Below are 17,217 nucleotides of genomic sequence, written 5' to 3'. Positions count from 1 at the left end.
ATTGGATTTGTGTATTTATGAATTGTGTTTTGAATTTACGAATTGGATTTGTGTATTTATGAATTGTGCTTTGAATTAACGAATTGGATTGGTGTATCTACGAATCATGTTTTGAACTTACGAATTGGAATTGTTTATTTATGAACTGTGTTTTGAATTTACGAATTTGATTTGTGTATTAACGAATCGTCTTATGAATTTACAAATTGGATGTGTATTTATGAATTGTGTTTTAAATTTACGAATTGAATTTGTGTATTTACAAATCGTGATTTTAATTACGAATTAGATTTGTGTATTTACGAATTGTATTTTGAGTTTACATATTGGACTTGTGTATTTACGACTTGTGTTTTAAATTTATTAATTGAGTGTGTGTATTTACGAACTGTGTTTTGAATTTGTGAATCTACGAATCATGTTTTGAACTCACGAATTGGATTTGTGTATTCACGAATTGTGTTTTGAATTTATGAATTGGATTTTGCAAATGTGACTTGTGTTGTGGATGTATGAATTATATTTTGTATATGTATTATTTTTGAGATTGATCTGGCTCCATAGTCCTTCTGCTGTCTCGGAAATGAGTTGCGCTTCTGTTTTAATTGAGCATGTGTTCTTTTTTGGCTTGTCTACATGCACCGACGTGCACCAATAACCCACGGAAATACACACACACCAATACACACGCACCGAAATGGTGAACAAGCACACACACACACGCACAAGCCGAAGTAGCTCCAGTGTGTAAGACTAAAGCAGTATTGCAGATCAGAAATATAGTGAACACACACACACACACACACACACACACACTCCAGCAGCTAGATTTGACAGTGTCTTATCCGCTTCACCGTGTATGCATTTCAGTTAGTGTGTAAGTGTGTGTGCGTATTGTATGCAAGCTGAGGGTCTTTAGTAAAGTTCATGGCTTAAGGAATTGCACAAATACACACACGTATGCTACGGACACACACCTTTTTTTCCCTACAGACAGACTCACTCCAGTTCTAACAGTGTGTGTGAGTGTGTAGTGTCAGTTGTCATTGGCTCAGTAAAGCGTGTGAGTTAGTGTTTAGTGTGTCAGATGGCTCTTCGTACACGTGTGTGTAGGTCATATACAATGTGTGTGCATGGATGGATGGATGGATAGAGAGCATGAGTGTGTTATTTGTTAACATGTGTGTGTGTGTGTTTCAGCTCTCAGGGCTGAGCTGTGTTTGGATGTCCACTCTGCAGATGGGACACTTCCTACTGGTGGCCAACCACTGATCCACACATGCCTGATGGAACAAATGCATACAGGGTAACCGCCTGAAAACACACACACACACAAACACACACACACAGAGAGAAAGAGAGAGAGTAAAAAGAGTTAAGAAATTCTGTAAATGTAAGTATGGCTTATTAAAGCAAGAAGAGTTGCTTTAAAGGTGCAGTATGTAAGTGTGACACCCAGTGGTTGAAATAGGTATTGCGTTCATTGATCGAAACAAACGCAAGAGCAGGTTGCCAGATTGAGGACCTTAAAACCTTTTCCTAACCAACATCTTGAATGGATATTAGAAACGACTTCTATTTCTTGCATCTGAACAACAGAAAACTGACAATGATCACCTCGGGTACACCTTGTGTGCTTTATTCAGTGTTAAATGCTAATAATATGAGTTTGAATGCCATTTTACATGACATTTATTGCCAAACTACTGAAAGCAGCAGCAGATAGTTCACCTCAGATCTGTAAAATAATATAAACCTTAGAACTGAACTTTAGAACTGTGAAATAATGCAAACCAACACATATCAGTGATTCAGCTTGTACATTTAATATTGCTAAAGAGGTTTAATATGTATTCATTAGATTATAAATCTTACCATTTCGTGCAGTGAGTGCATATTCTGTGCTTCTGAATGGCTCTATATAAATTTCTGTCGTGTTTCGTCTGGTGCAAACAGCCAAATTGCTTATCACTGCAAATCTCGTCATGAAGCATGTTGTTAGGACACGTGGTTACAATGTAACCTGCTCACCTAATGTTTACGCTCGTAATGTTTATATTATTTGCTAACTAATAACCTCATGTGGATTCTGTTGGTTCTTTTAACTGCCAGTTCAGCCAATTATATTTCAGAACCTCGGGTTGCCTTGATGGAAAACCGCATATTTCATTCCTTCAGTCAGAAGGGCCCTCAAAGCATGCGTCTGTGACAGAAATGGGACCTCTGGTGGACAGTAGCAGACTCTGAAATATGACGCAGATTCAGCATTCACATGATGTTATTAATTAGCAAATAATTATATGTGGGCATAGATTGATTGTTTTAATCTAGATTAATCTCACTGTAATCTTGGAAATAATCTAAATTAAAATGGCTCATTTGAATTCTGCTGAAGGCATTCAGAATGTGTGCGCTACCCAAATAATGACCCAAAGTAAGTCTTTGAGAACGGGTTTCTCAAGCCAGGTGGCGCATTAGACTAGGGGCTCATCACCTGTTTCCAAAATGCATCACAAACTGCTTGGAAAGCTTCTACTGTAATAATTAGTGATGAAAATAAATTATGTTCAATAAGATGTACTTGTGTTTACTCACTGTTTATTCAGTTAAACATGAATTTTGAACTGTACGCCTACAAATTTTTTCCGTGTATCCCATATTTTCCGACAAGATCCACACAGGCGGATGTCAGTAAAGGACCGCACAAACACACGTCACGAAATGCGGAAGTTTTTTCTTTTCATTTGGCGTGCGTTATTAAATAACATAACACTCTCACCAGTTTACTCCTTATTTGTGGCTGCAGTTAAAGTCACCCAAAACTACAGGAAACTCTTACATGAAAGCACTTTACGTAAACACCTTAATTATATTATTGTCTATTAAGGCAAATAACTAGATTACAGATGTCCATGTAAACGTAGTCAGTGGTGTCTTTGTAGTAAGTGAAAGATCCAGAAGGGCATCCTGCTGATTTGATTCAGAAGGGCACTTTTTTTGTCAGACGGCTCACCGGTCAGGTATACATCCGCGCTATAATATAAAGGTGAAAGTCATCATAGCTTGCCTAGAATAGACCCAGCACCCAACCCAACTTTGAGAATAGATTAAAGGCGATATTTTTTTACCGCGCGCTAAGTGTCTCGCGTTAACGCTGATGCTGGCCCACCACTACAAATAATATAAATATTACGAGTGTAAACATTAGGTGAGCAGGTTACATTGTATCCACGTGTCCTAACAACACGCTACGTGACGAGATTTGCAGTGATCAGCAATCTGGCTGTTTGCACCAGACGAAACATGACAGAAATTTAAATAGAGCCATTCAGAAGCACAGAATATGCACTCACTGCACCCCAATTAAATGGTACGTTTTATAATTAATTAATACATATTAATTTTGAGTCACAGTTTTAAAGTTCAGTTCTAGGGTTTATTTGTGATCTATCTGCTGCTGCTTTCAGTAGTTTGGCAATAAATGACCTGTAAAATGGCATTCAAACTCACATTATTAGCATTTAACACTGAATAAAGCACATGAGGTGTACCTGAGCTGATCATTGTCAGTTTTCTGTTGTTCAGCTGCAAGAAATAGAAGCCCTTTCTAATATATCAATTTCAGGAGTTGGTTAGGACAGAAACTCCTTTTAATATGAAAATAGTCCTTCTGTCACATGCCGTTGCTTTTATTTAGAACACAGTTTAAATCAGCCTTTGTTGGTGTCCTCAATCTGGCAACCTGCTCTTGAGTGTGTTTTGAACCAGGAGTGCAATACCTAGTTTAGCCACTGGGTGTCAAACTTACATACTGCACCTTTAAATTTAAGTCAAACAGAACTGTTATTCATATATTTTTTATTATATACAGTTGAAGCAGAATTATTAGCCCCCCTGTTTGTTAATTTTTCTTTCCTCAATTTCATTTTAAAGGAGAGAAGATTTCTTCAACATTTCTAATCATAATAGTTTTAATAACTCATTTCTAATAACTGATTTATTTTATCTTTGTCATGATGACAGTAAATAATATTTGACTAGATATTTTTCAAGACACTTCTATACAGCTTAAAGTGACATTTAAAGGCTTAACTAGGTTAACTAGGTTAACTAGGCAGGTTAGGGTATTTAGGCAAGTTATTGTTTAATGATGGTTTGTTCTGTAGACTATCGAAAAACAAATTAGCTTAAATGGGCTGATAATATTGACCTTAAAATTGTCTTTAAAAAATTAAAAACTGCTTTTATTCTCGCTGAAATACAACGAAGAAGACTTTCTCCAGAAGATAAAATATTATCAGACATACTGTGAACATTTCCTTGCTCTGTTAAACATCATTTGGGAAATATTTAAATGAGAAAAAAAAATAAATCAAACAGGGGCTAATAATTCTGACTTCAACTGTGTGTTTCAAAACCCAAATTGCAGAATGAGGTCAATATGGTGGCATTTGTATTATATGTTACCTGACATCTTCTCCATCCTCCAGCATGGAGAGGCAGATGGTGCATTTCTCATCTACATCAGACTCCTCATCACTCTCACACAACTTCAGATCCATTGGCTTCCGCTACACACACACACACACACACACACACACACACACACACACACACACACACACACACACACACAAATACACCTGTTAATAAACGAAACCTGTGGGCTGGATTTGGAAGTGAAAGTCTATATACGTGCGTGTGTGTGTATGTGTGTGTGTGTGTGTGTGTGTGTGTGTTTGTGTGTGTTCACCTTCTTGTATTTGTGTGGGAAGGTGAATCTCTCTATGGTGGTCTGAATAGCCCCTCGGCTGACGCTTCCCAGTCGGTCCTCCAGCTGCAGCAGCTCCTGCACACACACACACCATGTGTGAATGTTACTTTTCAGCAGTGTGTGTGTGTTAGTCTTTGTCAAATTGTCCGTGTGTAGTGTTAGTTTTCAACAATTTGTGTTTGTGTGAAGGTTAGTCTTTATCTGTGAGTTAGCCTTGTGTGTGTGTGTGTGTGTGTGTGTGTGTGTGTGTGTGTGTGTGTGTGTATGTGTGTGTGTTAGTATTAGTGAGTTAGTATCCAATGTGTTAGTTTTCATCAGTGTATGTGTGTATTATTCTTTGTCAGTGTATGTCATAACAGTGTGTGTGTGTGTGTGTGTGTGTGTGTGTGTGTGTTAGTAATTATCTGTGTTAGTCTTCATGTGTGTGTATGTCTTCATGACTTTGTGTGTTAGACTTCATCAACTGGTGTAAGTGTATGTGTGTGATAGTATTCTTCAGTGTGTGTGTGTGTGTGTGTGTGTGTGTTAGTCTTCATTAGAGTGTGTATGTATTTTTGTCTTATTCACTGTGTGTGTGTGTGTGTGTGTGTGTTAGTCTTCACCAGTATGTGTATGTATTTTAGTCCTAATCAAAGAGAGTGTGTGTTAGTCTTCATTAAAGTATGTATTTTTGTCTTATTCACCGTGTGTGTGTGTTTGTCTTCATCGGTATGTGTATGTATTTTAGCCTTAATCAGAGAGTGTGTGTGTGTGTGTATTTTAGTCTTAATCAGAGTGTGTGTGTGTGTGTGTGTGTGTGAATTTTTTGTCTTAATCAGAGTGTGTATGTGTTAGTCTTCATCAGTGTGGGTGTTTATGTATTTTAGTCTTAATCAGAGAGAGTGTGTGTGTGTGTGTGTGTGTGTGTGTGTGTGTGTGTTAGTCTTCAATAGAGTGTGTATTTATTTTAATCTTATTCACCGTGTGTGTGTGTTTGTCTTCATCAGTACGTGTATGTGTTGTAGTCTTAATCAGAGAGAGTGTGTGTGTGAGTGTTTATGTATTTTAGTCTTAATCAGAGTGTGTGTGTGTGTTAGTCTTCATTAGAGTGTGTATGTATTTTAATATATTATTCACCGTGTGTGTGTGTGTGTGCACGTGAGTCTCTCTCTCTAAGTGTGTGTGTGTTAGTCTTCATCAGTGTGGGTATTTATGTATTTTAGTCTTAATTAGTGTGTGTATTTTAGTCTTAATAAATGTGTATGTGTGTGCGTTGGTCCTTATCTCTCTCTCTCTCTTTCTGCGTGTTTGTGTGTTAACCCTCATCTCTCTCTCTAAGTGTGTGTGTGTGTGTTACCTCATAACTCTCCCGAACAGCAGATGAGTGTCTGCTAGGACTCAAACTCTGCAGTGCCAGCAGGTGGAGCTGTGGATATGGATAATTTCTTATCTCGTGGACAACCTACAGACAAACACACACACACACACACACACACAATATTTTAAAATATGTCTATAAAATAGCCTTCATCTTTGTGTGTGTTAGTCATCATCTGTGTGTGTACATATTTTAGTCTTAATCAGTGTGTGTGTGTGTGCGTGTTCTGTTGCTATGGTGATGTATGCAGAATATCCACAGACACTCACCACCTGTGTGGTGGAGGTGTTCCTGGGCAGGTGGTGCATTCTAGGAGAGGCCAGGTAATGCTGGTAGGGTTGAGGAATCTGCTGTAGTGGATACTGATGCAGCACTCCTGCGTCCACACTCAGATCCCTGAAAACACATTTCAATGAGACTCATTTAAAAATGGCGGAAACATTCGAGCGTTTTGTTGTCCAGTTTCACTCATTTTGTAACAGAATTAAGCATTTGTGTGCAAGGTTATTTTAGTGAATAGTACTAAAACTACACTGTCAGAAATGCAGGTTTCCATACAATTAATTCCTGTTGTCCCAACACAAATCGATTAAGTTAACTTAATTTAAGTGGATTAAATATAAAACAATTGCTGTCTCAAAACAATCTCAAGAATTGTGTTGTTTCAGCTCATTTTAAATAAGTTGTTTGAACAAGTAGCTAAATAATATTTTTGAGTGTACACTACCTGACAGTCTGGTCCCCTATCAAAGTTTTAGAAACAACAAATAATAACTTCTTTCTAGTTGATCGTTTGGTATCAGAAGTGGCTGATATGAAAGGCAAAGGCCTCTAGATTACGCTTATTTGACCAAAATAAAATATGATCATGCCTTGATTTTGAATGATTTACTTAGGACAGTAAGGTCTGACTTTGCTTAGACAAAAGTCTTGTCACTGAACAGAAATAATGTCCAGTATAGAATATAAAGTCATGCTGCAGTGGAAACAGAATGAATATTGTGTCTGACTCCCATGAGCTTGGAGGACTGCATCCATACATCTCTGCAATGACTCAAATCACTTATTAATAAAGTCATCTGGAATGGCAAAGAAAGCGTTCTTGCAGGACTCCCTGAGTTCATCGAGATTCTTTGGATTCATCTTCAATGCCTCCATCTTACCCCAGACATGCTCAATAATGATCATGTCTGGTGACTGGGCTGGCCAATCCTGGAGCATCTTGACCTTCTTTGCTTTCAGGAACTTTGATGTGGAGGCTGAAGTATGAGAATGAGCAGTGCTATCCTGCTGAAGAATTCACCCTCTCCTGTGGTTTGTAATGTAATGGGCAGCACAAATGTCTTGATACCTCAGGCTGTTGATGTTGCCATCCACTCTGCAGATCTCTCACACGGCCCCCATACTGAATATAACCCCAAACCAAGTCTAAACTATTGTTTTTCAGTGTAAGCGCACTAGACGGACATGCATAAGTAGTTCATAAGTAGTTGACAATGGGTTAATGATGATGTGCATCCCAAGTAAAGTCATGATATAATTATATTAACATATAAGGGGTTCATGATGGTTAAATTAAGCATTAACAAATGTGGTAATTAATACATTAATAAACAATCATGTACTAACAAGTAATTAAGGTAGCCATTATTCACAAATGAACTCATGTGACTCATGTTGTAGTTAACGATAGTTTATGATTAGCGCATGCATTAACTCCTTATTAGTTGATAGTAAAATAATGTTTGGGCTGCATATTAACACATCATTATTCATGTACTGTAATTGTAGTGTTACAGGAGTTTCTCTTAATTCTTTATAATATTATATTTAATTTTATTGTAATTTTTATTAATTATAAATTATTGTCTGTTCTAACTATTACTTTATTCATACTTTATTATTCTTATTTATATTTATTAGAAGTTTGCAGAAGAGTTAATAAGCTGTGGAAACACTTAACTCAAACAAAATGTTCACAAAATAAAACAAAACCAGTAATTAAACAAACTACAACTTATAACTAAAAATAACAGTATCAAAATAAAAACTAATTTATTAATGTGAAACTACTTTGTGTGTGCGTGTCTGTTTCAGAACGCACCAATCAGTGCCTTCCGCCAGGTATCTGGGCTGCTGCGGGATTGGCTGCGGGACGTGAAGGGGCGGGGCATATTCATATCCCGGGCGTAACCGATGAGTGTTCAGCGGGACTCGCTCCTGTGTGCGTCTGAACACATCCGATAACACAAAGAATTTATGAATCAGTTTTGGTTTTTATTTCAAAAATAAATAGATAAATAAAAGGTCATACAATTTTTATATGCTTTTTTTGTTTGATTGTGTGTGTGTTTTGTCGTACCTGCGTTGCAGTAGCTGTTGCTGGATGAGGTATTGCTGCTGTAAGGCCTGAGGTAGGAAAGGGGGTGGGACCTCCTGGTATTGGGGTGGGGCAAGTGGAGGGGGCGGGAAATCAGCAGGCAGGGGCGTGGCTGTGGCGGCCAGGTGGAAATGCCGGCAGGAGGTGGCATGACTATGCTGGTGCCTGCTGAAATGTGCTCCTGTTCGGGACGAGAGAGAGTCCATACAACCCGTCAGAGAGCCGCCAGGACGCGTTCAGGAGACAGAGCTTATGTTCAGAACAGCCTACTGTGACGTAAAATAAGCATTTTTTTATACAGCTCACACTTTAGATTTACAACTTTTTTCAAGGTAAGTGGTTGCAAAAAAATGTATATGGGCTGAATTTAAACAAATAAATTAAGTGGAACATTACTAATTTTAATTTGTTTGATTAAATTCAGCCCATAGCCTATAAAATGTTTGCAACCACTTACCTTAAAAATATTTTTAGTAAATCCAATTAATAATTATTTTTCAGTGTATTTACAAGGTCATCATACTATTAAAAAAACTGTGCTGGGCAAAGATTAATCACGATTAATTTATTTGATATATGTGTGTGTGAGTGTGTGTGAGTGTGTGTGTGTGTGTTAGAAACAAAACAATACAAAAAAAAGTTACATAGATATTTAAATATATATTTAAATTTGCATCATGTACATATTTTATATGTAAATATAAATAAGCTCTCAAATATATGAATGCATGCGTAAAATATGTAAATTACATAACATGCACAGAACTCACATATATTATGAAAAAACAAATGTTTATTTTGGTTTAACTTTTGGCCAGCACTATAAAAATATAATAATAATAATAATAATAATAATAATAATAATAATAATAATAATAATTATTATTATTATTATTATTATAATTAACAATTATTATTAATACATACAGTGCTCAGCATAATTGAGTACACCTGATTTTGAAATTGCCTATTTCTACTGAGAAATGGGTACAAATATTCAATGTATTTTGGTGCATTTAAACAAAACAGATTTATTAAACAGATATACAGTTGAAGTCAGAATTATTAAACTCCCTTTGATTTTTTTTCTTTTTTAAATATTTCCCAAATGATGTTTAACAGAGCAAGGACATTTTCACAGTATGTCTGATAATATTTTTTCTTCTGGAGAAAGTCTTATTTGTTTTATTTTGGCTAGAATAAAAGCAGTTTTTAATTTTTTAAAAACCATTTTAAGGTCAAAATTATTAGCCCCTTTAAGCTATGTTTTTTTCGATAGTCTACAGGACAAACCTTACCTAATTACCTAACCTGTCTAGTTAACCTAATTAGCCTAATTAAGCCTTTAAATGTCACTTTAAGCTGTATAGAAGTGTCTTGAAAAATATGTAGTCAAATATTATTTACTGTCATCATGACAAAGATAAAATAAATCAGTTATTGAAAATGAGTTATTAATACTATTATGCTTAGAAATTTGTTGAAAAAAAGAAATCTTCTCTCTTCGTTAAACAGAAATTGGGGAACAAAATAAACCGGGGGGGGGGGGGGTCTAATCATTCTGACTTCAACTGTATATTTTAGACACCAAACATATTTAGAAATTGAAAGATAATACAATTAAATTAAAGCTAAATATTGCAAAATTAAATTAAAGCTTACAAAATTTCCACTAATTTTTTTGCTTCTCTTGATTTTTCCTCTTTTTAAATTTGTATTTAATATTTTTGTTCTGAAAAGTTATTTCATAGCATTACATTCTGGACACAAGACAGATATGAAAAATCCCTTAAATTGTAATGCAAAGAAATTAAAATAATAATGAACAAAATACACAAACATATTAGTATTGATACAATAAGACTGAAAAAAAATAAATGCATTAAATTGAAAAGGTAGTAATTAATAAAATTAATTACAGTTATTTACAGGGAAAGAAAATGTTAAAATGAGAATGAAAACAAAATTGTTTATTGTTTGCATGTTTTGTAATGTTATTCCATAGCATTACATTCTCAACAAGACAAATATGAAAAAACAACCTACATTTAAATGCAGAGAAATGAAAGAAAATCATAATCAATCAAAAAAACAAACTAGTAATAATACAATGAGACTGAAAATTAATGCATTCACTTAAATAGTTAGGTCTAAACGAAATTAGTTATTATAGGAAACAAAATGTTAAATGTTAGAATGAGAATGGAAAAAAAAACATTAAATTAAATGGTTCAAATGAGTTAACAGTTAAAAAGAATGAAAATAATAATAATAATAATAAACAACAGGATTTCTGTAGGTTTCACCAAGTTAAATTTAAGACTATAAGACTTTAAGACATAATGAATGAAATTTTAGACTCATTAAGGGCTAAAGGCAAGGAATTTTTCAAATGGTGCAAATGGGAAAGATTTTTTTTTTTTGCCCCATCAAAAGAAATGATAATTTAATATTTTACAATAATAAATGAATAATGAAAATGCTTATATTTTAGATATTTCTTTAAAAAGTAGTAAATATTTAAAAATAGTGTAAAAACCAGCAAGTTCTACTTGTATCCATACTCTTTGTTCCAACATAAACTTTAAAATAATAAAAAATTAAATGAACAAATATTTGAAAAGTTTTTTAAAAAGCATAATAATATGAATGCAAGCACAACAATCTGTCCAGTTCAGTGTTCTCAGCAGTAAATACACAAAGCACTTTTAAACAAATGTTATTGTAAGGAAAATAATTCAACCATTATGTTAAATAGAGTTAATAATTACCTTTTTGAATAAAAAGTTGAAAGTTTTATTGAGATGGATTGTCGGTGATTTTATGGGTTTTGGCCAGATTGGGTAGCAATACATGAACAAAAGAAAATTAAGACCCATTTAAAAAAGATTTAAGACCTACAACACAATATTTCAGTAAATTTAAGACTTAAGGCCTAAAATTTAGATTTTGGGATTTAAGACATTTAAAAACTTTAGGAGCCAGCGGAAACCCTGAATAATTATAATTAGTCAAAATTAATTACAGTTAGTAACAGAAAAACATCAATAAAATGAAAATAATAAATATGTATGCGCCTATGTTAGGATTAATATCAACCAAAACAAAATCTCTAATAAAATTCTTAAAACAAAGATTATCTAAAAGAAATTAGTGTCAATAAAATGGAAATAAAGAAATAAAATTAAATACAGTTGGTTATAACACAAAAAGTGTCAGAAGCAATATACTTAAGATGCAGAATTAATAATAATAATAATAATATATAAAAATGTAACTGTGATAATAATACAAATATTTTGTATAATAACTGTACAGATAGATATTAAAGATGTAAAACTATTAATATTAGTTTCAGTTAAATGAAAATAATGAAATGAAGGAGCAAAACTGATAATTTGGTAAATGTGTTGAAACCCCATACTATTATTGGTGATTTTGCAATGTCAGGACTAACTGGCCGTTTGACCACAGCAGATGTCTGTGGTGTGTTATCTTATCAGCAGGACATGAAGCAGAAGGCTGATTTTAGAAATGCAGGAACATTTGACATCTATTAGACCAGTGTTTCTCAACCATGTTCCTGGAGGCCCACCAACACTGCATGCTTTGTCTGTCACACCCATCACAGGTCTTTCAGTCTCTGTGTGTTTGGTTAAGTAGACAGGGAATGTGCAGAGCTGGTGGTCCCCCAAGAACATAAACACTGTATTAGACGAATCATTGCTTAAACTTTAATGAATCATAGTTATATCAAGTTCTCTCAAAAACTAATGTTTGTGTGTGCCTGTACAGGGGCGGACTTAACCAATAAGTGAGGTAAGCAGCCGCTTAGGACCCTGGGGAATTAGGGGGCCTCAAAACAATTCCAAGAAGACTATATTAATAACATATATTTTTAAAAATGTTCTATTATACTTTGTAAAATCTGAATATAACCATTAAGATTTTAATCTCATTACTTTTTTAAAACCGGAGGCCCCCACGAATAATAGGAATGTTCCTTTCATACTTCACATGCTAATGCTAAAATCTAATCACAAATATGGCTAATTAACTGTACATATAGTTAGTTTGTGAATAGTTTATAGTTTAAATTTGCTAATTTATTGTATTTAATTAATTAAGAAGTTCATACACAAGTTCATAGAGAAAGAGGAAGTGTGTTTTAAGCTGTAATGCCAGGGCCCCACACCTGGAATTGCTTAGGGCCCCAAAACCACTAAGTCCGGCCCTGTGCCTGTAGATGCATTTGGTTTTTAAAAAAAAAATAAAATAAAAATAAAACAAAAATTCACAAAAATGACGCTATATTGACACGAGTATCCTCACCTGTATCCCATCTAGACTTAAGCGCGGGAGCAGATGCATGATCAGGTTTTTATTCAAATTAAGGAAGCACTTTTTTCACTGTAAAGTCAATTTGTGTTGGGACAACATCTAGGGATATGTTAACATTCTAGTTTTTACAATTTTAAGTAGATTGAACATAAAAACATTAAGTTGTCCCCCCCAAAAAAACTCACAAGAATTGTGTTGCACCAGCTCATTTCAATAAGTAGTTAGAACAAACAGTAAAAGTCATCTTATTGAGTGTAGGGCAGGGCACAAAGTAACACGTTTTGGTTTTGGTCAAATAATGAACAAAGTAATAGGGTTAGACAAACCTTTTTTTTTTTCTTACCAACAACACTCAAGCTTTCCCTACAAATGAGCACTGGAAATATGATCGCTGGACCTATGGTTTCTGTGCAGTATTGCCAAAAGTGCCAGGAGTAAAAATGTTACTATTTACCCCACCTGCGGGGCAAGATGTAACAGACAGGGGGTTAGTTGTAACACATGCTTATAAAGGCAGATTTCACACAGTTAATTTAAATTCAGTTTACTTTAAATAGTGGCTATATTTCACAACAATATAAGATTTTACGTTCAGACTTTCACAGATAAATAGAGTATAAAATACTTTTATGCTGCAAAAATGGTTTCTCCTGGGTTTCTCATCCAAAAATTTGTCAATAATCGGCAGGAAGACGTCTGCCGACATTGTGGTGAAAACCACGGAAGCATGCCATGGTTAACCCTGAGCAAATACCTTAAAACTCTGTTACATTTAACCACGCGTTACTTTGTGCTTGCGCTCCCCTACACTGGATTCTATTGAATGGATTAATTGCTCATTTTAAGGCTAACAATGTGTTCTAGCAAAATAAACTTAGTAAAATTTGATTTAATGCGGAATTTAACAAGTTAAAGAACAATTAGTAACAGAAATTAGATGCTCCCTATTTTATTTCCCTACTGAAAAAAAAACAGCTTAAACCAGCCTAGGCTGGCCATTTTCAGGCTGGTTTCCAGCCATTTCCAGCCTAATTTTAGCTGATCAGGCTGGAAAATGACCAGCTAAAACCAGCTTAGCCAGGCTGGGAGCCCAGCCTAAACCAGCTATGTCCGGCTTAAACCAGGCTGGTCAAGCTGGTTTTAGCTGGTCATTTTCCAGCCTGACCAGCTAAGACCAGGCTGAAAATGGCTGGAAACCAGCCTGGAAATGGCCAAATCCCCTCTAAAACCAGGCTGGTCAACCAGCTAAAACCAGCCTAGGCTGGTTTAAGCTGGATTTTTCAGCAGGGTTTACATCAATAATGAATTCATTTATCTGTAAATAAGGCTAAATTACAGATAATGCTTTGAAATATCACCGCAATTCTTTAATTAGTCGGAGACTCTTCTGATATGTCACTCATTTGCCTCAGAAAGTAGCAGACTATTGTTTACCTGCTCGCTCTTCATTATTTAACCGAAGCCAGGAGACGATTAGTACACCGCGACACCTGGTGGCGCTTTACGGCAGGACTGTGTGTGCTTATCAGGATTAGCGCAGATCTAAATGGATCCCGTTCCCGCGGGATTAGCTCGGTTTTCTCTGAGTGCAAATATACCAGCGTGGGGCTGGAGGTCTGATGTGTTTCTGGAGTCTACAGACAGGTGTTTATGAGCGCTGGAGCGGCTGATTCAGCGGCTCAGATGTTAGACAGCCGCTCCTCAAATGTCTATTTCTGCCGCTCAGCTGTTCAGCGCTCTCTCTCTCACACACACACACACGCGCACACACACACACATCCTCATGCAAATTTTTATCTGTCATTTTAGTTTTCGTCATCATTCCATAAGAAAAAAAATTGTCTAGTGTTTTATAGTAAAATACTATGGTGCTTTTGAACCGTAGGCTACTATTATAGTAGCCTATTAACTATAATTAACTATTAGTATTATTAACACGTCAGCATAGGCCTGATGTTGGCTAGCATTACCTACCGCGAAATACTATAAAATACTTTTTATAAAAGTACTGTGGTATAATATAGTTTTTGCTACAGTAATAGGCTAGTTGTTAAGAAGTACAGTATTGGGTCATTTGTTTAGCGAACCACTTTTTTTTTTTTAGGTACACCTGTCTAACTGCTCATTAACGCAAATTTCTAATCAGCCAATCACATGGCAGCAACTTAATGCATTTAGGCATGTAGACATGGTCAAGACGATCTGCTGCAGTTCAAACTGAGCATCAGAATGGGGAAGAAAAGGGATTTGAGAGACTTTGAACGTGGCATGGTTGTTGGCGCCAGACGGGCTGGTCTGAGAATTTCAGAAACTGCTGTTTTACTGGGAGTTTCACCCACAATCATCTCTAGAGTTTACAGAGAATGGTCGGAAAAAGAGGAAATATCCAGTGAGTGGCAGTTCTGTGGGTCAAATGCCTTGTTGATGCCAGAATGGTGAGAATGGCCAGACTGGTTCCAGCTAATAGAAAGGCAACAGAAACTCAAATAACCACTGGTTACAACCGAGGTCTGCAGAAGAGCATCTCTGAACACACAACACGTCCAACCTTGAGACGGATGGGCTACAGCAGCAGAACACCACAGCGGGTGCCACTCCTGTCAGATAAGAACAGGAAACTGAGGCTACAATTCACTCAGGCTCACTAAAACTGGACAATAGAAGATTGGAGAAACGTTGCCTGGTCTGATGAGTCTCCATTTCTGCTGTGACATTCGGATGGTAGGGTCAGAATTTGGCGACAACAACATGAAAGCATGGATCCATCCCGCCTTGTATCAAAGGTTCAAGCTGGTGGTGTAATGGTGTGGGGGTTATTTTCTTGGCACACTTCAGGCTCATTAGTACCAATTGAGCATCGTGTTAATGCCACAGCCTACCTGAGCATTGTTGCTGACCATGTCCATCCCTTTATGACCACAGTGTACCCATCTTCCTGTGACTACTTCCAGCAGGATAACGCACCATCTCATAAAGCGTGAATCATCTCAGACTGGTTTCTTGAACATGAAAATGAGTTCACTGTACCTAAATGGCCTCCACAGTCACCAGAGCTCAATCCAATAGAGCACCTTTGGGATGTGGTGGAGCAGGAGATTCACATCATGGATGTGCAGCCGACAAATCTGCAACAACTGTGTGATGCTATCATGTCAATATGGAGAAAATCTCTGAGGAATATTTCCAGTACCTTGTTGAATCTTTGCCACGAAGCATTAAGGCAGTTCTGAAGGCAAAAGGGGGTCCATCCCGGTACTAGTAAGGTGTAACTAATAAAGTGGCCGGTCAGTGTATATTAGGCTTTTGTTACTTTGCGCGTGCGCGCGCACACACACGCACGTTCCATATGCAGATTTTTGTCTGACATTTTAGTTTTTTGTCATCATCCCACATGAAAAAAAAGTCTTGTAATTTTTAGTAAATACTAGTGTTTTTGAACAGTAGTATAGTATTTACAACACTTTTTTCAGCATAATGTTGGCTAACATTAACTATCGTGAGCTGATATAAAACAAATAGTTTTTATAAGTAGGCTAAATACTGTAGTATAATTTAGTTGCTACTTCAGTAATAGGCTAGTTGTAAAACTACAGTAGCATATGGGTAATTTAATTATAGTCTATATTTATATATTATTACTATGCATGACAATATCAACTATAGAATTACCACACAGGGTTTATTACTGTTCAAAAACACTATAGTAGGAGTATTTACTATCAGTTACTATAGTATTTTGTGACATGTTGGCTGTGTTAATGCATGTAAACTGCATATATATTTGCAAAAGAAGTGAATTTTTATAGAAATGTTAATATTTCTTCTTCCTATGCTTAATTTATAAATCTTTTTTTCTCCTGTTACAATAAACAAATAACTTTAAAGACCTTCAGAATAAAACTGCTGGAACCTATTAAAACAATACATTTAATAATGTGCATTTATTTAAAAACATCATATTTTCTTTGTTTACAGGCTTCAATTTTGTTAGCATAGTTCATAAAAATGGGTTTTATTTCGCATATTTTCTTCAGTTTGTTAAATAATCGCTGTTCTGTTTTTTTCTTTTGAGCACTGTAGACCAAATCCATTTATATGATGTCATTATAATTTTATTTCAATGAAAAAAACTTTAGTATTAGATAAACAATCTTTAATTTAATGAGATAAAAGGCAAAATAAATAAATGTTTAGTAGTTCTAATCACTCAAAAAACATTTTATTTACCCTTATTTATACTTCTAGACCTGTCTGGAAGTTTTATTAAAGGGCACCCGTGATGAAAATCAACTTTTGTACGCTGTTTGGACAGAACGGTGTGTAGGTATGGCGTGTCCACAGTCGTATTAGAGTGATATAAACTCA

General features: G+C 35.6%; 1 protein-coding gene across 1 annotated transcript in view; it reads right to left on the bottom strand.

Annotated features, from left to right (window-relative positions):
- Positions 1-325: 325 nt before the first annotated feature.
- ark2ca (arkadia (RNF111) C-terminal like ring finger ubiquitin ligase 2Ca) overlaps positions 326-17,217 on the bottom strand; it is a 33,604-nt gene continuing 16,712 nt past the window's right edge. The window contains exons 2-8 of the mRNA XM_056446801.1: positions 8,494-8,692; positions 8,236-8,361; positions 6,401-6,527; positions 6,111-6,215; positions 4,754-4,849; positions 4,468-4,571; positions 326-1,314 (exon numbers count right to left, since the gene is read on the bottom strand). Of these exons, the coding sequence (XP_056302776.1) occupies positions 1,197-1,314; positions 4,468-4,571; positions 4,754-4,849; positions 6,111-6,215; positions 6,401-6,527; positions 8,236-8,361; positions 8,494-8,692 (875 nt within the window). The 3' untranslated portion in view covers positions 326-1,196. The remainder of the gene's footprint in view (positions 1,315-4,467; positions 4,572-4,753; positions 4,850-6,110; positions 6,216-6,400; positions 6,528-8,235; positions 8,362-8,493; positions 8,693-17,217) is intronic.

The sequence above is a fragment of the Danio aesculapii genome, chromosome 21 (assembly GCF_903798145.1).
Source record: "Danio aesculapii chromosome 21, fDanAes4.1, whole genome shotgun sequence".
NCBI classification, from domain to species: domain Eukaryota; kingdom Metazoa; phylum Chordata; class Actinopteri; order Cypriniformes; family Danionidae; genus Danio; species Danio aesculapii.
The sequence above is the reverse complement of the archived record's forward strand: the minus strand, read 5'-3'. Positions and strand labels throughout refer to the sequence as shown.